The sequence below is a fragment of the Aedes albopictus genome, chromosome 2, assembly GCF_035046485.1.
Source record: "Aedes albopictus strain Foshan chromosome 2, AalbF5, whole genome shotgun sequence".
Lineage (NCBI taxonomy): Eukaryota > Metazoa > Arthropoda > Insecta > Diptera > Culicidae > Aedes > Aedes albopictus.
This window is the reverse complement of record NC_085137.1, coordinates 378426714-378453043: the sequence shown is the minus strand read 5'-3', so window position 1 is coordinate 378453043 and position 26330 is coordinate 378426714. Positions and strand designations below refer to the sequence as shown.

At 40.6% G+C, this 26330-nt stretch overlaps 1 protein-coding gene across 3 annotated transcripts; it reads left to right on the top strand.

Moving 5' to 3' along the window:
* Positions 1 to 458: 458 nt before the first annotated feature.
* LOC109423014 (adenosine deaminase 2) lies at positions 459 to 26330 on the top strand. 3 transcript variants are annotated; one of them, XM_019697929.3, is made up of 3 exons: positions 459 to 763; positions 24578 to 25777; positions 25831 to 26330. In XM_019697929.3, the coding sequence occupies exons 2-3, from the start codon at positions 24644 to 24646 to the stop codon at positions 26269 to 26271; spliced, it is 1575 nt and encodes a 524-aa protein (XP_019553474.2). In that variant the 5' UTR covers positions 459 to 763; positions 24578 to 24643; the 3' UTR covers positions 26272 to 26330. The 3 variants fall into 3 exon arrangements, with proteins under 3 accessions (XP_019553474.2, XP_029734696.1, XP_062709015.1); XM_029878836.2 differs by lacking the exon at positions 459 to 763 and adding an exon at positions 1038 to 1182; XM_062853031.1 differs by lacking the exon at positions 459 to 763 and adding an exon at positions 1234 to 1498.

Here is a 26330-nt window from a genome sequence, read left to right as displayed (position 1 = left end):
GACCCAGAGGCTCGTGGCGGCGCAGCCTCAACAAGGAAATAAAGCAAGTTGACAGAAATTTGACATGGCCACAGGTCAAGGCGATGGTTGGCAATCGCCCAGAATAGAAATCTTTCAATTCGGCCCTCTGCACCACCGTGGGTGCCCAGGCCTGAAAGTAAGTAAGTATAACCTAAATGGAGGCCTAAATCAGCGTTTCAGAATTGAGTTTTCAATTAGCATCCAACATTCCTGACTTTCCGCCCTCGGCTAGCAGCAAATTTTAGGTACATATCTCACGTTCGTCGAATTGTCTGCCAAATCCCAATCCCGACCAAACTCTCAAGAGTAGGTACTTCCTCCGCAGAAGCCACATTGTTCCGCTCTCCCCTACCACATATCAAATGTAAGGAGTATAAGATGCGATTGGCAGTACCGTCGCGGTCAGTCTGTGCCGTTTGTCGGTGCGAGTAATAACATATAATAGATCACAGGGAAGCCAGTCACACCCGGCGCGCGCAAAGCTTCGTTCCGTGCATGCGGTTCATCGACACAACCGAACACCGAACATCAGGTTCCCAGTCACTATTTTAGTGAAAGCAGCTGCTGCACGATTCACAAAACCCGTAATCAGCGAATTTGTTCAGGATTCGCACAGCTGAGATCTACACGTGCTGTCGAAGGGATCAAAAGTTCAATTGGATTTGAAGCGCTGATTAGGTTGATGCCCTAGCGGCGTAGATACCCGGCGCAGCGTACCGAAGCAAACCAGAACATTGGAAAGGTAATTCCTTGATGTGGACATGGTAACTTTCATCAATGGCAATGCATGGCATTCAGTAGCTCGTATGTGAACAAATTAATTTAAAAGCGAAACGTAAATAGACTTCTCACTTTTGAGGTAAAAAATAAACCATTTACGATTTCACATTGTAAACAAAACGAAACGATAACGCGGAGCGTAACGTAATTAGTTTCAGTTCAGGATTGTTTATTTAGGTCGGTAATGAGTGAAGTAGCGTGGTCAAATGAGTTATCAAGTGTGGTTTCCTGACCACGGTGGGAATGGTGAGAATATATAAGAGTTGAAAATTCCAGACCGGTATTCCCAGTATTTTTTGCTTTCCTGGAGTAAGAATATAAACGGTGAAATGTGATATTAGTTATCAATGGCTGTGATTCGATTGAAATTTCAAGTGTGAGGTGATGTGAATTTGTTAAAACCATTATGGAAGATAATCTTGAACTAGAATCAGAACTTATAATAGAAGTGGTCAATTTCGAGAGTTCGTGGGTGGTAATGTTTTAGTCTGATGTACAAAACAGGTCATAGCCTGTACGGTACCATTGGTCAAAATTAGCATTCAACTACCGATTCTTGGATAAATGTAATACATACTTCCTGCAGCAATCCAAATAGCCGCCAAATGCAACAGTTGAGAACAGAATCGATCTCGTTTATCATTGACACTTATAATCATTACTGACATGAAGAAATCTAAGAAACCAAATCGGGGAAGTAAGTAAGGTTTAGTGTTTTGGTGTAACAGTGTTTTTGAAGGGTGGTATAGTTTTTGGAATATCCAAATATGTACCAACTGTGAGAAAATGAAGTAGACAAGATGAAAGGAGAACATTTCCTTTAAAAATGACATTTTTTTTTCTAAAATTTTATTTTTCAATTTTTTTTTCTTCTATGTGGGCTAGACTGGGTCAACAAAGTCGATTTTTCCGAACAAAGCTTTTTCGATTCATTTTAGCGCCCAAAGTAACTGTGCAAAATTTGGGAGCGATTGGTGGCTTCACCGTATTCCGCATTGCGATTAAAATTTGTATGGAAATTAGTATGGGAAAACGTGCTTTTTTTGCATTTTTCTCTTAAATTGAAATTTTTCGTCTAAAACAATCAAACCAATGACGTTAAAGTATAGCCTAGGATATGCCAAAAAGCTTTGCCGAAGACCGCAAAGTGATCCGACACTTGTGAAAAAAGCTATAACGTACAGATTGCCGGGTGGTGCTTAACATTTAACATGTAAAGGAATAACATCAATAATAAAATCTCAATTTTTGGTCTAAGTTACCAGGCGAATAACTTTTTTCACAGGCGTCGGATCACTTTGCGGTCTTCGGCAAAGTTTTTCAGCATATCCTAGGCTATACTTTAACGTTATTAGTTACATGGTATTGGGCAAAAGAATTCAACTTATGAGGAAAATGCAAAAAAGTACGTTTTCTCAAACCAATTTCCATACAAATTTCAATCGCAATGCGGAATACGGGGACGCAACCAATCGCTCCCAAATTTTGCACAGTTGTTTTGGACGCTAATATAGATTGAAAAAGCTTTGTTCCGGGTTGATACGATCAAATTTAAAGTTTCTCCATACAACGTTGACCCACTCTAATGTGGACCTACGTTCCCACCGAAACTTGACCAGCCTCTCTTCAACTTATGTTCTTTGAGCACTTCCACAGTTATTAATTGAAATACTTCCTTTGCCTTGCCATTACATGAATTTTTAGATTGTGAGGCAAGTACAAAGGCTAAGCTAAGAGATCCTTTGTATATTTTTATTTACCTCATATTTTTCATAGCTATTTTTCATGACCAAAGCGAACAATTTATATCATCAGCTTGCTATTTTGACTTAAGCATTACTTTTGAGAGGGGCCAAAGCAAAACATCGATAACTGTTTGTCCGATTGATGAACTGTCTTCGGAAATATTTTGGGCAATTCATGGGACTATAGGAAGAACGAATACACTATAAAAAACCCTTAATTAACCTACCCGGCGCCTTTCTCGCGAAGGCACGAAACCCATTTCAACAAATTTCAAGTGACTCGTTGATGAATATCACACTTTCATATGTTTGACAAACATCTATTTCATGGCGCTAGAAATCATCGTTTACAGGTATACCTCGATTTAGCAGACGCTCGATTATATAGACCCTTAATTTCGTGTAGGTAGGGGGATTAGGGGCATAATGGACACCCTTAGCAAATGAGTATGTTTGGCCTGTATAACAGACAAAAACTTAACATATTATCAGTTGGCTTACAACTTCAACTTGTTTCCTACGTATTTCAATCATTTACAGCAGGTAGAATGTCATTATTGCGAAGAAATAATGAATTGTAAACCGTGTGTTTTTTGGGGCTGGCAGGAAAGGTACGGGGCGAAATGGACACCCATCGAGGCATAATGGACACCCCTCCATATTTTATGCTGTATCTTTGATAATATCGACCAGTTAAGTAATTTGCCTACGTAGATCAATACCACAGATATAATACTCCATCTTAGACGAGTTTACATAACATCAAAGTTAAATAAATAAACTTTAGGCTAAAATAATCGGATTGATTTTTTCCACACTCTCTAAAACGCCCAACAGTATGAAGAAACTCAATGATGCTGTAGAGCAAAAATCGGAAGTAGGGATTTGCATTTTATCACAATTGAACATTTACGCCATAAGAAGGGCATCATTTATTTAAGTTTTGAATAATTATTCCTAATACTTTCTGTTTCAGCGATAAAGGTAAATTATTTTATTGACGTATTTGTTGTGTTTTTCGCCCATTACATCTCATCCAAATTCCAACATAACTTAATCATCCTAAATTCCAGACCATTCCAGTTCCAAAATCCTATTTCCATTCTATTTACGAGAGCGTCGGTGAGTCGCTGGCATCTCGATAAATAGATATCATCCCTTCCCTATTATCCCTTCCCATCCACATAACGTGTTTCTTATCGTTTCAGAGAGCGATCAATGGCGCTTAAGCCTAGGCTTATTAGCCAGGACACATGGTCCAAATGCCTGTGCCCCATCCCGGAAGCAAAAAGGCCCAAGGAGTGACAAAATTTCTTAGCTATGTCACTCCCAACGTTGGTGTTAAAAATCACTTACACTCACATCAACACATCAACATAATCAACTCAAATACACTCACACAATCTGAATCTTGCCGCATCACTCGCTTATAGTGAATCCCCAATCAACCCTTTCCAAATATCCAACTCCTTGACACCTATGGGGGCGCCGGTGAGTCGCTGGCCTTTCATAAAGTAGGTGTCATATCATCACATCCTTTCCTATCCTCGTAACGGAGAAGATGGGCGTGGCCGGCAATGGAAGTTTTCATGTCTTTTTTACTTCAATATCTGATTGGATAGCTGTTCCTTCCCAAATAGCATTCCATAAGCAATTAGAATAGGAGTATTAAAGTTTTAACATGACAACTTTCAGTATGCAATCTACGAATTACTCCGTTACAACGCAACGCAACGCAACGCAACTCTCTAAAACGCCCAACAGTATGCAACTCGCATACATCCATTCATAAATGCCAGTGTTCATTTCGCCCCGAATCGACTACAACATTGAAATTTCTATTTTGAGTAAGTTCTGATAAAAAATATAATACTTTAACCATTGCTAAATCTGCGTATACATGTAGATATGCTAACATTTTATTTGTTTTATGGTGGACACACTCAAACACGTGTAGTACCTTATTTGCTGCTGCTTCGAAATTATAAGAAATCCACCATATGTAAAACATATTTCAATTTCAATGATATTTTCATTATTTTGAAGGAATATTAATGATACTTTTGAGAAATAGAACAATGACTTGTTCCTTTACACTTATGCATTAAAAGTTTTACATAAAAGTCAACGGTTTCGACAAAAACAGTGGTGTCTATTTCGCCCCGGGTGTCCATTATGCCCCTAATCCCCCTACTTCGTTTTTTATTTATTTTTTTGAAGGAAAATTTTTTACATCCAATCAGTTAAAAACATGCAGTTTATATTATGATGACCTTTAATGCAGGGATTTTAGCTTTTTGACACGCGAAGCATTTCATATCATTAAATTATTTTGTGAAGCACCCATAATTGCTCCAAAGCATACCTGTTTAGTTCTATTTACCTTAATCTTAATCTACTTCTCTTCCTGACTTCATTTTTGCCTTTCTCGTACACCAAGGTGTACCGAAAGGCTATATGTTCACTCCAAAAACGAAAATTTGATAGAGCCTCCGGAGGGGTCAAGTGTTATATACCAATCGACTCAGCTCGACGAATTGAGGTGATGTCTGTGTGTATGTATGTGTGTGTGTGTGTGTGTATGTATGTGTGTGTGTGTGTGTGTATGTGTACAAAAAGGTCACCTCATTTTTAGATAGTAAATAAGAACCGATTTCAACGACCGATGGTTCATTCGACGGGGTACATTGTCCCATTGTTTCCTATTGAAAATGGTTCAGATCGGTTCAGCCGTTCCGGAGTTATGGCCATTTAGGTGTTCCGGACCGGTACCCCAGGAAGGGGCCAGATATGAAAATGCAACAAACCCATGCATGCGACCCATCAAACCACGGCATTTTCGATTATCTGATGAATGGGAAGTAGGAAAATAGTCTCTGACTATATCTGTACCGATAGTGTTCGGGAACCGGTTCCGGGAGTCTCGCCGGAAGTGGCCAAATAAGAAAGTGGACATAACCCATGCATGCGACACGTCAAATAGCGGCTTTTTCGATAACCAGTTGAATGGTAAGCAGGAAAATAGTTTCAGACCATGTTTGAACCGGTAGTGTTCCGGAACCGGTTCCGGATGTCCTGCCGGAAGTGGCCAATTAAAAAGGTGAACCAAACCCAGGCATGCGACACATCAAAGAGCGGCTTTTTCGATAACCAGATGAACGGTAAGCAGGAAAATAGTTTCAGACCATGTTTGAACCGGTAGTGTTCTGGAACCGGTTCCGGATGTCCTGCCGAAAGTGGCCAATTAAAAAAGTGTACCAAACCCAGGCATGCGACACATCAAAGAGCGGCTTTTTCGATAACCAGATGAACAGTAAGCAGGAAAATATTTTCAGACCATGTTTGAACCGGTTCCGGATGTCCTGCCGGAAGTGGCCAATTAAAAAAGTGTACCAAACCTAGGCATGCGACACATCAAAGAGCGGCTTTTTCGGTAACCAGATGAACAGTAAGCAGGAAAATAGTTTCAGACCATGTTTGAACCGGTTGTGTTCCGGAACCGGTTTCGGATGTCCTGTCGGAAGTGACCAATTAAAAAAGTGTACCAAATCTAGGCATGCGACACATCAAAGAGCGGCTTTTTCGATAATCAGATGAACGGTAAGCAAGAAAATAGTTTCAGACTAGAGATGGGCAATCAGATCCGGACCCGTTCAAAAGATTCGTATCAGTAAAGTGAGTGAGTGAACCGTGAATCTTTTACAGAGAGAGCCGCGTCACTAGTTTACATGGTTCCGTGAGAAAGAGCCTAAAAGAACCGATATGTTCTCTTTGTTTTGCTCTGGCTCATTTCCAATACACAGCTCTACGAAACGCGCCAAGTAAACACCACCAACAGCGCTGGTCCAGTTCCCTCCCTCTGGTCATGCAGCCGCAAACAACGCACACGATCTCTCGCTCTCAGCTCAAGCGGGAGAGCAGTACCGGCAGTCCGGACAGATCTGATCCGAACAACCCGAACTCGAACACGAACTCACACATTATCACTTCTTTCGTTCGGTTCTTCAGCAGTATCCAGTATGTTGTGTGGTGCTGGCGCTGGGAGAGAGATAATGCTTGTATGTTAAAACAAATCAAGAGATTGAGTGTCGCTTGCTGTGTGTGAAGCGGGCCCCACACGAGCATCAATACTTCATCAATATCAATACTTTTTGTTGGAATTTTCGTCAAACTCGTGGTTTTCCCAATGTTTTTTTGGAAAATCTTTTGATTAAGCTCAAGGTTTGATGGAAATTTCGTCAAAAAGTAGCGATATTGATGCTCGTGGTCCCCTTGAGAGAATAAACTGGAAATAAGCAATCCCATCTGGTTCGGTGAAGCTTGGTCATTCATGCCATAACTGAGCCGCTGATCTGCTCAAAAGATCCGGTTCACTAATGTGATGGATCCGGTTCGGATCCGATCACTGAAGTGAGCCTTTTTGCCCACCTCTATTTCAGACCATATCTGAACTAATAGTATTTCGGAACCGGTTCCGGATGTCCTGCCGGAAGTGGCCGCAATTAAAAAGGTGAACTAAACCCAGGCATGTGACACATCGAAGAGTGGCTTTTTGGATAACCAGATGAAGAGTAAGCAGGAAAATAGTTTCATAGCGTATCTAAACCGGTTGTGTTCCGGAACCGGTTCCAGGTGTCCCGTCGGAAATGACCAATGAAAAAACTAAACCAAACCCATGCATGCGAAACATCAAATCATCAAAAATGTTCGTTAACCAGATAAACGGGCAGCAAGAAAATAGTCTCTGACCACACTTAAGATTACCGGCAGTGTAACAGAATCAGGATTGGATCCATTGCTGAAATTACGCAGGTGAACAAAATCGATGCAAGCGATTAATATGTGTAAAAGAACAAAATCTTGATAAAAATTTAAGCGATCTTGTCAAATTACATCATTTTAGATTCCTGAGGCGTCATAATGCAGTAGGATGGATCAACGTTGCATGGAAAAACTTAAATTTTATAGCACCAATCCCCTTTTGCATCTAAAATTACTGCAAACAATTTTGATGCAACTGGTTGAGCCCTCGCGCACTGTAACACGGTTGAAATTTGAATGGGCTTTAATATGGAAAATTTCGCTAGCTTGCACTTTTTTTTGTCAAATTTTACATGAACCTTATAACTAACTAGCTTTCCCCGGCAAACTTTGTCTTGCCTACTGCGTTTTTTGACGTTTCAAGCCCCTAGCCAAGCCCAAGTTCCCGTTCAAAGTGTATGAAAACCCGATTTTTAAAAACTCTCAATTTTCCCATGTTTTGTGTATCATAAACCTTCCTTGGGTGAAAACTAACAGAACAAAACTTAGACGACCCAAATTGGACCATCTGTTCGCAACTTATGCACGGTCCCACGTATGCCACTGCATTTTTATATATATAGAAGATGATAATAAAATATAGGCTAAAGTGCGCAGAAAAAAAAATGCCGAAATGTCATGATAATGATCGGCATCCAGTGCTAGTGAAGGTGGTCAAGCAGTCAACTAAGAGGTTTGATATTTTTCAGCTCGGCCTATACGTTTAACATAGAGTCGGAATATGAGCCATCAATAAGTTTCCAAATTTAATTATGGCTTTGATAAAATTCTTGCTTTTCTGAATAAGGCTGACACAAATTTCGATTTTCTTTTAAGTCCAGAGGGGTCCCCCCTTGGAAATTTTGGTCGAAATTCAACATTTTGAAGAAGGGCACAAATAAATAAACCGCTAAATTTTTCAATATTAAAGTGACATTAGAGTCTTCTAGAAATTTTTTTTATCAAAACCGATAAGTTGAGCGGTTTTGCTTAATTTTTTGAGAATTTTTTCATCAAATATTTTTCTTATTTATCAACTTCACCCCCCATTGACGAGTCAACGAGCACTGTGACAAAAGAAGAAAATGAGATTTATTCCGTTCAAGAGTATTCTCAGGATTCAGAAACACTTCGGCTTATGGCCGGAAAAAAATGTTGAGTACATATTCGACGAGAAAGGCACTATCACCACTAGGTGGATTAATCTGGGTTTTTTATAAATATCTCTCGTTTTGTCGATGATCACGATGGGCGGAGGGGTGATTTTATGGCGCAAACTTCCCATTCGCCAGACTTTTCCTCAAAGCTTTCTAACCAACTTTTTTTAAGATTTCTTATGACTTCCTCACCGAGAATTGTAATATATTACGGATATTTTAAGGATGATGCCTTAAAATACAGGGGTAGACATTTGTTTAGCCGAGGCATATTTTTTCTATTTGTTTCGCAACTGTAATAATTTTATATTCTTTTTTTTTTAATTTCTGGAGGATCTTCCAGGTAATTTGCTTGAGCCAATGGGATGAAACAATATATTGTTTGTTTTTTGGTCGTTAAATATAAGAAAAAATGAAAATTTGCCTAGACATTCGTTTAGCCGAATTGGACAATTTTTAGAATTCTCTAATAAAAAACTATCAAATTTTGAAAATATTCAACACAAACATTTTGTATGGTGACCTGCATTATAGATCGACATGTAAATCATGAATTTGATCGTTTTTGGAAGTGTTGCCAGTCATTTTACATACATTTCATATAAATATGTTATAATATTGAAACTGTTTAAGATTTGTTGTAGTTATTTTCATCGGAAGGCAAGGTTGCAACCATTCATTTGCAAAAATTTACATTCATTTGCTATTATCTCAGTTCAGAAGCATGCTATTGAAAAACAATGAATGGATGAATTTAACTTTGTAGTTTTATCTGAAAGTTTGCCGAATAACATTGGGGTCGCACACGCATTCCAAAGTCGTGAGTGAGCTGTGAAGGCAACTTTCCACAGCGTGAATGAAATTTATATTCATCGCGTGGAGAGTTGCCTTCACAGCTCTCTCACGACTTTGGTATGCGTGTGCGACCCTAATGCTATTCGGCGAACTTTCAGATAAAACTACAAGGATCAATTCATCCATACATTGTTTTTCGATTGCATGCTTCTGAACTGAGATAATAGCAAATGAATGTAAATTTTTGCAAATGGATGGTTGCAACCTTGTCGGAAGGGTTTCAAAAGATTCTAATAAAAGTATCACGACGAGTGCAGGTTGAAAATCTACGAAAAAGAAAGTATTTAACAGAAAAAAATGTTGTAAACCATCAAAAAATCACGCATTTAAGTATTGTTTTGATAAAATTTGATTGTATCACTTGCATAAATCACAGCAATTACTACTTTTACGTTTTCTTTTAGCTTCTAATGTCTTCAAGACTATATTCTGGCTGAAATAACATACATTTCGAGAAATGGCACCCAAAGTATTCAATTTTTTTGCATGAACTACTTGTTTTCAAATATATCAAGTTAAGAATGTATGAAATTAAAATCCAAGACTCATTTATAATAAATTTCTTCAGAACGAATGAAATAATAAAGTTTTGACCATGTCATGCATTTCGGTATGAAAATCTGCTTTAAAATAAACAGGGTTGAAAAATTTCGACTCTTCTAGCTATTCTTCCGCTTGGAAGTCTTCCAATTCATTTAGTAATGCTAGTATTATACAGTTTTACTTTAGAGGCATGAGGATACGTCTTTATTTCTACACAGAACTATTTATTTTAGCTTTTATCAATCCCATTTTGATGTTTAACCAACCGAAAATCTATATAATTAATTTTCTCATGATATTTTATGCAATAGTTTAAACATTTGCAACCATAATTCTGTGCCATATTTTCAAATCAAGTAATTCAGCTTACATTAGAGTATTTACAGAAAGTATTTTCCCTAAATAAAATTATTTATCATTGTTTCTCCTTATCGCTAAAGAAATTCCAGAAGGTATTTAAAAAAATTTAAGAAAATTATAAATAAATTCCTCAAAGAATTTCTTAGAACAAAACAGGAATATTTTGAGAAGCCATATATGGATTTTCTGAAGAAATTCCAGGAGGAATATATGAAGAAGTACCTGGAAACACATAGTGGAATACCTAACAAAACATCTTGAGATATTTTTGAAAAAAAAATCTTGCAGAAATTCCCAAATAAAAATTCTAAACATTTTTTTTATGAATTTCTGGTTGAATGCGTAGAGAAGTTTCTAGAGGTACGCTTGGAATGTATAGAGGAACACCCGGCAAAATTTCTGATGAAATCTCTGTGTGAATCTCTGCAGGAATCCCAGCAAAGATGTCGTCCAGGCTTTCCGTAAAAATCCTTATAAGAATCTCTGAAAGAATTTATAGAAAAGTTTCTAAAGGAATCGTTGCAGGATTTTTCAAGACTTTTTTAAGAAATCCTTGGAACAATTTCTGGAAGGGAAATGTATTGAAGGAATATCTCAAGGAATGTGAACAAACTTTGGGAATCTCCTTAATAATCTCTTGTAGAATTTCTAAAGCAATCCTTGAAGAACAATCTTGAGAAAGCTGCTGAGAAGTGTTTAAAGTAGTTCTGAGTTTCTGATCAGTGATATCAGTAATATCAGTGAATCATTTTCTGAAAAAAAAATCCATGGAGCATTTTTGAGAAAGTTCATAGAAAATTTCTGGAGAAAACCTACGGAAAAATCTGAAAAAAATCGTTGAGAATTTTTTCAATAATCCCAGGGTGATTTTTTCAGGAACTCGTAAAAAAATCTGTAAATGAATTCTAGGATGGATTTCAGCAAGGGTCCATGGAAGAATTATCGAAAAATCTGTGGAAGTTTTTTCATAGTTATCCTTGTGGAAATTTGTAAAGAACTCGCTGGAGGAAAATTTGGAGATCTTTTTGAAAAAATTATACTAGTTTACAAAATAAAACGAAAGGCGTGAACTTCTGTCAACGACCAAAATTTCTAATGCATAATTTAGCGCTAATTTTGAAACCGTGCTTCAAAGAGTGTGTGTAGTGACGGCTCGGCAGCTGGAGGCCAGATTTGCGCGCGCGTTGCCTTCGGTACCCCGATTTAGTTTTTTTCCATTTGCTTTTTGCGCTTTTTGGTCCGATTGATAGCAGAGGAAGAAGACCCGGATTCAGTCAGTGTGTGTAGTGACGGCTCAGCAGCTGGAGGCCGGATTCGCGCGCGCGTTGCCTTCGGTGCTCTGATTTTTTTTTTCGTTTCGCATTTTTGGTTCGATTGATGGCAAGCGATTATCCGGTGAGTTTGTTCCCTGTTATTCTCTAACTATGGATTCTACATCAGTTATTATATTAATACAATTTTATACCATATATTTATAATATCCTCTTTTCAAATATTTTTTCATTGACTTTGTATAGTTCGTCACCATGAGTGTCGACTTGGATTTTCGTTCCATTTTGTCACTGTTCGGGATGGCATTTTACAAACTATCTCTTCTTTTTATTGAATTTCATTTTTCTGTGCAATCTCTTAACGACATACTGTTTTTCTATGTATCTGTCCATGTATATTTGTTGTATGTATTTTTATGAATAAATATCTCACCTTACGTGGGTGGTCGATTGTTTGCTTTCCGCGTGAAGCAAACAACATCACTGCAGTTTGCACGGCATACTGCAACTCTAAAAGGTCATATTACTTATCGAAGTGAATCCTGACCCAACGATACCTGCCCTACTAACAATCACTCCTTCCTGCAGCCTTTGGTGGAGACGTGCGGTAAACGCCAACTTTCACATAACAAAGGTTGCTATTAACATTCCTTCACTCTTCCAACCTGACTGCAAGGACGTGGCCGGCGCCGTTATTGTACTGTTAAAGAGAGCCTCTGAAGCGTGCACAGTGAGAATGTTGACCACTCCCAGTCAATTATTCAGTTGATTCATTGTGCAACTGTCATTGGTTCGAGTCAATCACGGAGTAGCAACCATAGATATGTGCAGTTAGTCTAAGCTAAGCTAATTTTGAAACCGTGCTTCAAAAAATTTAAAGTAGAACAGTTTTTGAGTTTTAGCTGAATATCGAGTATTACAAATTTTTAAAATATGGAATTTAATAAAATTGAAATATTCTGCGTTTTGTTCAACCAATTTTAAATCTTTTTCAGATTGATGAAATTCAAGATATTTCTAAGTTTTGGGAACGATCTCCTCAAATTTTAGCAAAATTTCCGAAAATATATGAAGAATTGTATTTTTTTTTTCAATAAGAAAAAAAAAACAATTTAAAAATCCTTTCTCAACGTTTTTTTGACATATCATAAGTAGGCGAGATTCAGTAAAAATTCAGCTAAATCAGAGCATTGATTACGGAGAATGAGATGTGTGAAGTGAGCGACTTTGCTTAAAAATAGAACAAAAATCGATTTCAAACCATCAACCTTGTATGGAAAGTCGATAAAATTTCCGCTCTACTGTAATTTTTTTTCTTCGCGTTTTCGAGCTCAGGGTATGATTTTACACCAAAAACGATCATCAGCTTACCGAGTTCAAAAATGCTGTAAACTAGTGTTATTGATCAAGGAGAAAGTTTTGGAATAAATTCTAGGAAAATCGTTTGAGAGAATGCTTAAAAGAATTCACGAATGATTCTTCGGAACAATAAAATCTAGAAAATAGGGTAGGATTTTCTGCAGAAACTCATACACAACTTTGTCACACAACTCTTTGTGAAGCTTCTGGAGGAATCCCTTGTGCAATTGCTGGAGCAATTGGAAGTTGCTGTTGGAATTTCTGGTGAAACCCGTGGAGGATTTTTCAAAATAACCTCAGTACAAATTGTTGAAGGAACTTTTGTCATTTTCTGAAAAAAAAAAATGGAATAGTTTCTGAAGGCAACATTGAAAGTTTTATTAAAAGATTCTCCGAAGAAATTTCTTAATACATTTTAGAAGGAACTCATGGAGGAGTTTCTGCTCAAATTCATGGATAATTAAAAAAAAAGTGGGAATTTCAGAAGTGAATCAGGCAAGATGCTTCAAGAGTATTATTTATGGAATTAGTGGAATAAGAGGAATTTCTGATCAAATCTCTAAAAAAAAATTTCCGAATGAATCCATGGAAGATGTATTGAAAGAATCGGTGCGGGAGTTTTTGTCCGAATATTTGGATAAAGACTTTTCAACAAATATAAAATTTGGATAAAGACTTTTTAAAAAGATTTTTTTTAAGGATTCCTGAAGAAATTTTTGGTACCTAGATATAGGGCTACCTACCTATATTACTTAATTCCAGGGAGGTCTTCAAAAACATCTGGAATAGTCCTAGAGAATTTTGTAAATAATGCAGTTCTTCCACAACTAGATTTTCAAGGCAATACTTAAAATATTCAAGTGTTTTACAAATCGTGGTACGATACATTAAGAAATGTCTTAGGAATTATCTACTTACCTTACTTACCGGTCAGGCTAAGGCCGGGGTGGCCTCTGCTGTACATAGTAGCCGCCTCCATTCCACTCGGTCCATGGCTGTTTGTCTCCAGTTCCGCACTCTGCGTAGGGTCCGCAGATCGTCCTCCACTTGGTCGACCCACCTAGCTCGCTGCGCTCCACGTCTTCTTGTACCGGTCGGATGACTCTCGAGAACCATTTTAGTCGGGTTGCTATCCGACATCCTGATGACGTGACCCGCCCACCGTAGCCTCCCGAGTTTCGCGGTATGGACGATGGTTGGTTCTCTCAGCAGCTGATGCAGCTCGTGGTTCATTCGCCTTCTCCAAGTCCCGTCTTCCATCTGCACTTCGGCGTAGATGGTACGCAACACCTTCCGTTCGAAAACTCCAAGGGCGCGTTGGTCCTCTGCACGTAGGGTCCATGTTTCGTGCCCATAGAGGACGACCGGTCTAATAAGCGTTTTGTAGATGGTTAACTTCGTGTTACGGCGAACTTTATTCGATCGTAGAGTTCTGCGGAGTCCAAAGTAAAAACGATTTCCTGCCACAATGCGCCTCTGAATTTCTCTGCTGGTGTAGTTGTCGGCGGTCACCAGTGAGCCCAAGTACACGAATTCTTCAACCGCCTCGATTTCATCACCGTCGATATGAATTCGGGGTGGCGGGCGCGGTGATTCCTCCCTGGAGCCCTTTGCCATCAAGTACTTTGTTTTCGACACATTAATGACTAATCCGATTCGCCTGGCTTCACTCTTTAGTCGGATATACGTTTCCGCCATCGTCTCAAATTTACGAGCAATAATATCAATATCATCGGCGAAACCAAGCAGCTGAACGGACTTCGTGAAAATCGTCCCACTCGTGTTTATCCCCGCTCTTCTTATTACACCCTCCAAAGCAATGTTGAACAGCAAGCACGAAAGACCATCACCTTGCCGTAACCCTCTGCGAGATTCGAAGGGACTCGAGAGTGTCCCTGATACTCGAACTACGCACATCACTCGATCCATCGTCGCCTTGATCAACCGTATCAGTTTATCCGGGAGTCCGTATTCGTGCATAATCTGCCATAGCTGTTCTCGATCGATTGTATCATACGCAGATTTGAAATCGATGAACAAGTGATGTGTGGGCACGTTGTATTCGCGGCATTTCTGCAACACCTGGCGGATGGCGAACATCTGGTCCGTTGTAGCACGTTCACCCATAAATCCAGCCTGATATTGCCCTACGCACTCTCTTGCAATCGGTGATAGACGGCGGCATAAAATTTGAGAGAGTATCTTGTAGGCAGCGCTCAGTAGTGTGATCGCGCGGTAGTTCCCGCAATCCAACTTGTCGCCCTTTTTGTAGATGGGACACACGATACCTTCCATCCATTCCTCCGGTAATACTTCCTCGTCCCAAATCTTGGTAATGACCCAGTGTAGTGCTCTCACCAGTGCTTCTCCACCGTATTTTAGAAGCTCGCTTGGTAGTTGATCTGCTCCAGCGGCTTTGTTGTTTTTCAACCGGCCAACCTCCTCCTCAATCTCTTGAAGGTCAGGGGCCGGAAGTCTTTCGTCCTGTGCACATACTCCTAGATCTGTTACCACGCCACCTTCGGTACTTGCAACGTCGCCATTGAGGTGCTCATCGTAATGCTGCCGCCACCTCTCGACCACCTCACGCTAGCTCGTGAGAATATTCCCGTGATTATCTCGGCACATGTCGGCTTGTGGCACAAAGCCTCTGCGCGAGCGGTTCAGCTTCTCGTAGAACTTTTGTGTGTCCTTAGCGCGGTACAGCTCTTCCATCGCTTCGCGATCTCGTTCTTCCTGCTGGCGCTTCTTCATCCGGAAGACTGAGTTCTGCCTGTTCCGCGCCTGTTTGTAACGTGCCTCATTCGCTCTTGTACGGTGTTGCAGCATTCTCGCCCATGCTGCATTCTTCTCGTTTTTCAACTGTTCACATTCGCCGTCGTACCAGTCGTTTCTGTGATTCGGAGTCGCGAAACCTAGTGCTGTAGCCGAGGTACTACCTATGGCGGATCGGATGTCCCTCCAGCCATCTTCAAGTGTAGCTGCGCCAAGCTGCTCTTCCGTTGGTAGGGCCACTGCTAACTGCTGCGCGTAGTCTTGAGCCACTTCTACGTTACAAGGTTGCTCGATGTTGAGCCGCGGCGTTCGACTTCGACGCGTGGTGATAACTGTCGAAAGTTTTGAGCGCATGCATACAGCGACTAAGTAGTGATCCGAATCTATATTTGCACTGCGGTATGTGCGGACGTTGGTTATATCTGAGAAGAATTTACCGTCGATTAGAACGTGGTCGATTTGGTTTTCTGTTTGATGGTCGGGTGATCTCCAGGTGGCTTTGTGGATATCTTTGCGGGGGAAGAAGGTGCTTCGGACTACCATACCACGGGAGGCTGCAAAGTTTACGCATCGCTGGCCGTTATCATTCGATACGGCGTGCAGGCTGTTTCGCCCGATTACCGGTCTGTACATTTCCTCCCTTCCTACCTGCGCGTTCATGTCGCCGACAACGATTTTCACGTCACGCGGCGAGCAACCATCGTATGTTTGCTCTAACTGCGCGTAGAACGCTTCTTTCTCGTCATCGGGTCTCCCTTCGTGTGGGCAGTGGACGTTGATGATGCTGTAGTTGAAGAAACGGCCCTTAACTCTCAACATGCACATCCTTGCGTTGATCGGCTGCCACCCGATCACACGTTGTCGCAACTTGCCCAACACTATAAATCCTGTTCCCAGTTCATTGGTGGTGCCACAGCTTTGGTAGAAGGTAGCCGCTCGATGCCCGCTTTTCCACACTTTCTGTCCAGTCCAACAAAGTTCCTGCAACGCCACGATGTCGAAGTTGCGGGGATGTAGTTCGTCGTAGATTATCCTGTCACATCCTGCGAAACCTAGTGACTTGCAATTCCATGTTCCAAGTTTCCAATCGTAGTCCTTATTTCGTCGCGTGGGTCTTTGCCGATTGTATCGAGTCGTATTTTCTCCTATGTTATTCGCAATGGGGATTTTTACGGGTTGCTTATTGGGCCTACGCCAACACTCCTGTCTCGCCGGAGGGCCATCTTGCCAGTTCTGTTTAACGTCCCAACCAACACTGGGACGACCACGCTGATGGGGCTACCACCTTGGATCTAGCTGGGCGTGGTGCAGCGTTTCTTGCTCAGCCGCTGGATGCCAGAACAGACGCTGTTTGAGCCGCACCTCCTTGGTGAACAGACACTCGGATCGTACCTCCTCAATCTAGCTGAAGCCAGAAGGACAACAGTGCCCAGGCTGCACTATCAGCTAAGCACACAATTCTTAGCTGGCGGTATTTGTCATCGCTTGACCCGTGGAAGCATGAGGTAGGAACTTGTGAGGACCAGAGCTATATTGGATGCTCTCCTTATCGACTCACCGTTTTGCAGCCCAGGAATTATCTAAGGCCACTATATAAAACCCAAGTAACAATGAATGCTGAACAGTGAGAGTATTAGCTGAACAATAGCTGGTTAGTTTTGTCAATGGCTGAACACAATGGCAGCGTACTATTGGTCTGAAGTATGGCTTCTTCAACCTCTTTAATCAGCAATACATAGATGGCTGGATATCAAGTTGAATAGAATATTATTTGTGAGATATAAGATATACTGAATAAAGCTGTGATAAAGAGAATTATCACAGCAGGCGATATAGCGCATTTGAATGTGATGCGAACTGTCAAGCAGACAATGTTAGCATCCCTGCTTCCGTAGCAACAACTCCAGGCGTCACCCAACCGCGTTCACTCTTGCCACTTGCGAACCAACGTCAGCCTGGGTAAGTTGTGTGTGCTGCACGTGAGGGGTGATTCCTTCCCAGAGAAATCCTAAACTCCACATTGGCGAATTCCTGCCAGTTTTTCGTTCAATTGCGAAAAAAAAATCGAACCAATCTATTATTTTGCTGGGAGGAATCACTCTTCAATTTGCATGCGAAAGTGAGAAAATTACGACAACACAAAAAAGTGAAACATGTGGTGTGATTTTCATCGTGGGCTCCGGATGGTGCATGCTTCCGGATGATTGTTTTTTGCTTGGACAATTATCGAGGAAGAAATAAAACACGAAAAGAATAAAGCAGCAGCAGTAACTGGTAAGGAAAAGCTATAGTGATTCTGTTATTTTGTGCTTACAGCGTGTTGTTTGCCGTGGGGGAAAACCTCCGGCAATGTCCGCTGCCGAAAAGCAAGGTTAGAAAGATCCTGTTGTTTTGCTTCTCGCAAATGTCGGATCGAATGCTTACAGCGTGTTGTTTGCCGGGTGGGGAAACCTCCGGCAATGTCCGCTGCCGAAAAGCAAGGTTAGAAAGATCCTGTTGTTTTGCATCGTGCAAATGTCGGATCGAATGCTTACAGCGTGTTGTTTGCCGTGGGGGAAAACCTCCGGCAATGTCCGCTGCCGAAAAGCAAGGTTAGAAAGATCCTGTTGTTTTGCATCGTGCAAATGTCGGATCGAATGCTTACAGCGTGTTGTTTGCCGGGTGGGAAAACCTCCGGCAATGTCCGCTGCCGAAAAGCAAGGTTAGAAAGATCCTGTTGTTTTGCATCGTGCAAATGTCGGATCGAATGCTTACAGCGTGTTGTTTGCCGTGGGGGAAAACCTCCGGCAATGTCCGCTGCCGAAAAGCAAGGTTAGAAAGATCCTGTTGTTTTGCATCGGGCAAATGTCGGATCGAATGCTTACAGCATGTTGTTTGCCGTGGAGGGAGAGTTCCGAAAATGTCCGCTGACGAAAAGCTAGGTTAGAAAAATCCTGTTGTTTTGCATCGTGCAAATGTCGGATCGGAAGCTTACAGCGTGTTGCTTACCGTGGAGGGACAGTCCCGGCAATGTCCGCTGACGAAAAGCTTGGTTAGCAAGATCGCGTTGTTTTCTTTCGTGCAAATGTCGGATCTGAAGCTTACATCGTGTTGTTTGTCGTGGCCGATAAATCTTAGCAATGTACGCAAAAAAAAATATTAGAAAAATCCCGTAGTTTTGATTCGTACCAATGTGGGATCGAATGGTTACAATATATGTATTGTTTAAGGTGTCGTCAATGTCGGCTAGCCAAAAGAAGGACTATGTTGATGCAGTTTGTTTTCTGTGGCTAGTGTTTCATGAATGACAATGTTTTATTCACTTTATCTATAGATATACATCTCGAATTTAAATGACGGAGCAATGGGATATATTCGGGAATAAGATTGAATAAAGACGGTAATTTCCTTAAATATTACAAGTATAGAGCCTTGCATTACAAACAAAACTTCAACAAAATCACATGATTTTTTGCCCTCAAAAGTATTTTGAGAGCAAGGACGGCGACCCCGAACGAGAGGAAAAGAGAGAGAGAGAGAGAGAGATAATGATGACGTCACTGTGCAAGCTACCATTGCTCGTCGGAAAACATCATTCCTACAATTAAGTACTAAAATGTTCGATCTTTTTGGAAAACAAAGTAGCAGCAGCATAGTCGGAATGGTACCTCACAATGAAAACTGTATTCGGCAGCCATGGCAGCAGCCTAGGCAGCAGCTGCAACGTATGTGACGATGTAGTATAACAGTTAATTATGTTGAATTATTGTAAGTAAATACTCCAAATTGAGATACGGAAATTCAATTTTATGTTAAAAATGTGTAAAACTTCTTTAGAGTAGAAGAAGGATGTGAGATATAAGATATACTGAATAAAGCTGTGATAAAGAGAATTATCACAGCAGGCGATATAGCGCATTTGAATGTGATGCGAACTGTCAAGCAGACAATGTTAGCATCCCTGCTTCCGTAGCAACAACTCCAGGCGTCACCCAACCGCGTTCACTCTTGCCACTTGCGAACCAACGTCAGCCTGGGTAAGTTGTGTGTGCTGCACGTGAGGGGTGATTCCTTCCCAGAGAAATCCTAAACTCCACATTGGCGAATTCCTGCCAGTTTTTCGTTCAATTGCGAAAAAAAAATCGAACCAATCTATTATTTTGCTGGGAGGAATCACTCTTCAATTTGCATGCGAAAGTGAGAAAATTACGACAACACAAAAAAGTGAAACATGTGGTGTGATTTTCATCGTGGGCTCCGGATGGTGCATGCTTCCGGATGATTGTTTTTTGCTTGGACAATTATCGAGGAAGAAATAAAACACGAAAAGAATAAAGCAGCAGCAGTAACTGGTAAGGAAAAGCTATAGTGATTCTGTTATTTTGTGCTTACAGCGTGTTGTTTGCCGTGGGGGAAAACCTCCGGCAATGTCCGCTGCCGAAAAGCAAGGTTAGAAAGATCCTGTTGTTTTGCTTCTCGCAAATGTCGGATCGAATGCTTACAGCGTGTTGTTTGCCGGGTGGGGAAACCTCCGGCAATGTCCGCTGCCGAAAAGCAAGGTTAGAAAGATCCTGTTGTTTTGCATCGTGCAAATGTCGGATCGAATGCTTACAGCGTGTTGTTTGCCGTGGGGGAAAACCTCCGGCAATGTCCGCTGCCGAAAAGCAAGGTTAGAAAGATCCTGTTGTTTTGCATCGTGCAAATGTCGGATCGAATGCTTACAGCGTGTTGTTTGCCGGGTGGGAAAACCTCCGGCAATGTCCGCTGCCGAAAAGCAAGGTTAGAAAGATCCTGTTGTTTTGCATCGTGCAAATGTCGGATCGAATGCTTACAGCGTGTTGTTTGCCGTGGGGGAAAACCTCCGGCAATGTCCGCTGCCGAAAAGCAAGGTTAGAAAGATCCTGTTGTTTTGCATCGGGCAAATGTCGGATCGAATGCTTACAGCATGTTGTTTGCCGTGGAGGGAGAGTTCCGAAAATGTCCGCTGACGAAAAGCTAGGTTAGAAAAATCCTGTTGTTTTGCATCGTGCAAATGTCGGATCGGAAGCTTACAGCGTGTTGCTTACCGTGGAGGGACAGTCCCGGCAATGTCCGCTGACGAAAAGCTTGGTTAGCAAGATCGCGTTGTTTTCTTTCGTGCAAATGTCGGATCTGAAGCTTACATCGTGTTGTTTGTCGTGGCCGATAAATCTTAGCAATGTACGCAAAAAAAAATATTAGAAAAATCCCGTAGTTTTGATTCGTACCAATGTGGGATCGAATGGTTACAATATATGTATTGTTTAAGGTGTCGTCAATGTCGGCTAGCCAAAAGAAGGACTATGTTGATGCAGTTTGTTTTCTGTGGCTAGTGTTTCATGAATGACAATGTTTTATTCACTTTATCTATAGATATACATCTCGAATTTAAATGACGGAGCAATGGGATATATTCGGGAATAAGATTGAATAAAGACGGTAATTTCCTTAAATATTACAAGTATAGAGCCTTGCATTACAAACAAAACTTCAACAAAATCACATGATTTTTTGCCCTCAAAAGTATTTTGAGAGCAAGGACGGCGACCCCGAACGAGAGGAAAAGAGAGAGAGAGAGAGAGAGATAATGATGACGTCACTGTGCAAGCTACCATTGCTCGTCGGAAAACATCATTCCTACAATTAAGTACTAAAATGTTCGATCTTTTTGGAAAACAAAGTAGCAGCAGCATAGTCGGAATGGTACCTCACAATGAAAACTGTATTCGGCAGCCATGGCAGCAGCCTAGGCAGCAGCTGCAACGTATGTGACGATGTAGTATAACAGTTAATTATGTTGAATTATTGTAAGTAAATACTCCAAATTGAGATACGGAAATTCAATTTTATGTTAAAAATGTGTAAAACTTCTTTAGAGTAGAAGAAGGATGTGAGATATAAGATATACTGAATAAAGCTGTGATAAAGAGAATTATCACAGCAGGCGATATAGCGCATTTGAATGTGATGCGAACTGTCAAGCAGACAATGTTAGCATCCCTGCTTCCGTAGCAACAACTCCAGGCGTCACCCAACCGCGTTCACTCTTGCCACTTGCGAACCAACGTCAGCCTGGGTAAGTTGTGTGTGCTGCACGTGAGGGGTGATTCCTTCCCAGAGAAATCCTAAACTCCACATTATTCATCTGGGTAATCAGCTTTAAAACAATCACTAATATGCAAAATTAATCATCTGTTGTTCAACATTTAATCAAATAATTTTTGACAGCTGACCCGAGCATGTTTTCATGGAGTCCATATCTTCAGTCTCAATACAGACTTAGTTCAACTTATGTTCTTGACTATTCAGACACAACAGGTAATGCTCTTGTTTTCGAGTATATGTATACAATTGTGTATGGTGTATGTGCTAAGGCGAGTAACTATAAATCTGGAGGTCCGAGTTCAATTCCCATGTTGCTTATTCTTTGACAGATACGCGTATTTCGACTTCCACTTGTAATCTTCCTCAGTGTCAGTTATCCACTATCCACTAAGTGGATAACTGACACTGAGGAAGATTACAAGTGGTAGTCGAAATACGCGTATCTGTCAAAGGATAATCAACATAGGGCGGAATTAAAAGGTACGAAACTGATTACACTCATCCATAGAGGGTATTCTGCTTAGAGGGTTCGAAAAGTCGGTACAAGATCAGGTTCAATTCCCAGTTTTCCCACAGATTGATTTGTATATTTCTAAACATCTCCCCTGGAAATAGATGTAACTAATGGTTAAAAATAGGCTCACGAAAGAGTTTTCATTTTATTTCTACACAATTAATAACTTTTATTGATTACTGATTAAGCGCATATTAAACCTTAAATCAGCCTTCCAATGAACCTCAAACTAATTAAGGTAGAAAAAAATCACCAAAATTAGATGTTTAGGAGCTGAATAAAGGATTGTACCTCTTGTGCTCAGTTTTGTTCAAATGAAGCCTGCTTTAAAATAGTTGGAAACACGTTTGTACAGCACCAAATTGTTACCTGGGAAGTCTCTGAGAATTTCATGATGCAATCGTCGAATGAAAGACAGAATGCTTGATAAATAAAAGGAATAATCTAGAATTTCTTCGGTATCAGAAATTGTTTCTAGACGTTAAGATTTCAGACAACTTAATTTCCTCTGAAAGTACTAGATTTTTTTTTATCTGTATTAACAAGATTTATAGCCCCAGAGGCTAGTTCATCTCGGGACCCACGAGGATGTTGATGTGTGGCTGTTGGTTGTGTTGATGTGTGGCTGTTGGTTGTTCCTGTTTCCAGTCCGATTGGGGGTCCATTATGGGTTGCCGTTCGTCGATGTCCAAGTATCCGGGTTCATTTGAGCCATGGGCTCAGAAGAGGGTCAGTGTCAGCTGCTCTCAGGGGGAAAGAGCAACTAACAAAAGTGCCGGGGCTGGGATCGAACTCATGACCATCTGCTTATGAAGCAAACGTGCAGCCACTACGCCACGGGCCCCGGCATTCTAATACTTTTAGAAAATATATTTTTTTTCTATACTTGGAATTTCTCCAAAACTTAGTCTAGATTTCCATTAAAGGTTTTTTTCTGGGATCCTCTAAGATATCTCATAGCTTTCCACATGGTTACCACTTGGAATTCGGTAAGATTTTTTCTAAACAGAGTTTTTACACGCGTGTCAGAAATTTATTTTTCAACTTACGCTAACTCTACCCTAGTTCAAACTAATTTAGAGCAAATCGTAAAAATAAAAATTCTCTGGGAAATCCTCCAAAAGTCAGGCAAAGAAAGTCCCCCAATTAATAACTATGAAATATACTCGAAGAACGCTAAATAAACAGGCAAGTCAAGTGGGAGCGTACAATCATAAAAAACAAGTAACTAAAGGAGTTTCAAAATGAATCCCCATGAGGTTTGAAAAATTCTTATCCTGAATTTCTCTAGAAACCAAGCCAGATATACTTTTAGTAGATCGTGCAAAACTTCCACAAACTGTTTCTTCTGAAATTTGAAACGACACCATATCACAAACATTTTTAAACATTCTTCGAGAAGATTCTTAAAAAAATCGGTTGAATTATAAAATATTAACAAAACATAAGCTTTAGGAAGGGTAGGTTTTCATGTGCTAATAATACCGAATTTAATAAATATTTTTTAAATATTTTTGTATGTGCTTTTCTCAAACATCCGCTAGGTGGCATAATTAGGTATTTTTAGCAGGAATCAGTTATGCAAATGACAGCAAAATTAGATGTTTAGATAAGAATAATGAAGTGGTTCTTGTTTTTTTTTGTCATTATCAATCGCTACAACATGACAGCAAAATTAAGGTAATTCATCGACCCTGCATCGTAACATCGATGGCGTTTTATCTTATCACACAACTTGAACTAACATGCGTAATGAGCTGTGGAAGTGATCCGCTCTAAATAATTAGTTTAGATTGTTTTGTTATCTTCCGAATTGAGATTGAAGACCCGTGTTTATAAAAGTTGCGAAATTCGGGAATCGCTATATAAAAGGTTTACACAAAAATGTTTATACCTAGTGGCACAAATTTCCAAAGTGGAAGATAACGTGCCTCGTCCCCATACAATTAACGGTAAACTATTAATCAATATCATGTTAAATTCTAAGTCAAAATACCGAATTTATTGATTCTCAAATAACTGGCATATAGACTGTTTTTTCCTTGCATATGCATGAATGAAAACAAATCTTTTAAGTACATACTGTGAATGTAGTTAAAAGCGCCAAGCTGAGATGAAGTAAGACACTATACATCGACACCAGCCTGAGGACTTCCACATGCACGACAAAACGGACAACCTGCTTTAATATTTGTCGAGATTTGTGTATAGAAGCGACAAAGCTCGACTAATAAACATTTTAATTACATGTTATGAACTATTTTCACAGCACTTATAACCCAAACCTTTTTACAGATATCCTACAAAAACTAGTTTGACCAACAAGTAATCAAAAAGAAAAAAAATCCCACCAAAGACATCATGAAGATTCTATTAGCAGTAATTTTTGTCTTAAACCTGACAAATCTCGCCGTGCCAAAACATCTAATTACATCAAGCCCATCCCTCACGGAGAGCAAACCGGTTGGGCGAAGACCAACATACGAAGAGTACAAACAGCAACGGGAAAGTTTTTTGCAAACGGAAGATCATCACCTTCTCGGGGCCAATGTGACTTTGACCGAGAATGAACAACTTGTAAATAAGTTTATCATGCAAATGAAGCTGGATGAAATGGAAAAGGGCTTCAACGATAGCTACAATTTTATACCGGCCAGGCATATCTTCGAAGTGCTGGATCGATTTGGGAAATCCAAAGTGTTCAATATTATTCGAAGGCTGCCCAAAGGGGGTGTGCTACATGCGCACGACATGGCCTTGGGTAGTACCGATTTGATTGTGAATGCCACCTATTTGGAGAATTTGTGGCAGAAGGGGAACTTCGGATTAAACCACGGGCCAGAGTTTAAATTTTCCAGAGAAAGCCCTGGAAAGGAATGGTCGTTAGTGTCGGAAATACGTCAGTGGATGACAAATGAGGTTTACGACGCTAAGGTGGCCGAGGTATTCAGTCTATACAATGCAGATCCGTTGAATGCCTACAAAAGCTTGGATAACGTGTGGAGCAAATTCCAAAACCTATTCGTGTGCCTCGCACCGCTGATCACATACGCCCCGGTGTGGAGACAGTATTATCACGACTCTTTGAAGCAATTTTACGACGACCATGTGCAATATTTGGAATTCAGAGGAGTTCTTCCGGAGGTTTACGATTTGGATGGGAAAGTTTACAGTGCGGAGGAGATTGTTCAGTTGTACTACGAAGAAACAGAGCAATTCAAAGCAAAATACCCAGATTTCATCGGTGTCAAGTTCATCTACGCTCCGGGTCGCTATGCGACTGATGAAGAGTTCCAGAAGCTTTTGGACACTACCAATCGTCTACACAAAAAGTTTCCCAATTTCTTAGCAGGGTTCGACTTGGTCGGACAAGAAGATCCGGGAAGGTCACTGTTTGAATTCGCTCCAGCACTGCTGAAGCTTCCAGCATCGATCAACTTTTTCTTCCACGCTGGTGAAACCAATTGGTATGGAATGAAAACCGATCAGAATTTGGTATGAATTGATCAATCCTTGTCGTTGTGATTACTAATTTCTCATTCTTCCAGGTCGACGCAGTTCTGCTGGGCACAAAGCGCATTGGCCATGGATTTGCTGTTCTGAAACACCCCAAAGTGCTCAAGGAGATAAAACGTCGCCAGATTTGCATCGAAATCAATCCCATCTCGAACCAAGTGTTGAAACTGGTCCAGGATCAAAGAAACCATCCAGCCGCCCTACTGTTTTCGGACAACTACCCGGTGGTGGTATCTTCGGATGATCCTTCATTTTGGCGGTCAACACCATTAAGTCACGACTTCTATGTGGCATTCACTGGAATTGCATCAGCCAAACAGGATTTACGATTGCTGAAGCAACTGGCTCTGAACTCGATCGAGTACAGTGCCATGAACTCGGAGGAGAAAACCGAAGCCAAAGAAAAGTGGAACAAAGCGTGGGATCATCAAATCAGCGGTCTAGCAGTGGATATTGTTGCTGGGAAAATATAATAAATATGGATTATGAAATCGTGTGAGGTATCCACAATAAAGATATAAATAAACACAAA

Coding starts and splice junctions, on each gene's coding strand:
- LOC109423014 (XM_019697929.3), top strand. CDS start 24,644: ATGAAGATTCTATTAGCAGTAATTTTTGTCTTAAACCTGACAAATCTC. Junction 25,778..25,830: donor TGAAAACCGATCAGAATTTG/GTATGAATTGAT, acceptor TCATTCTTCCAG/GTCGACGCAGTTCTGCTGGG.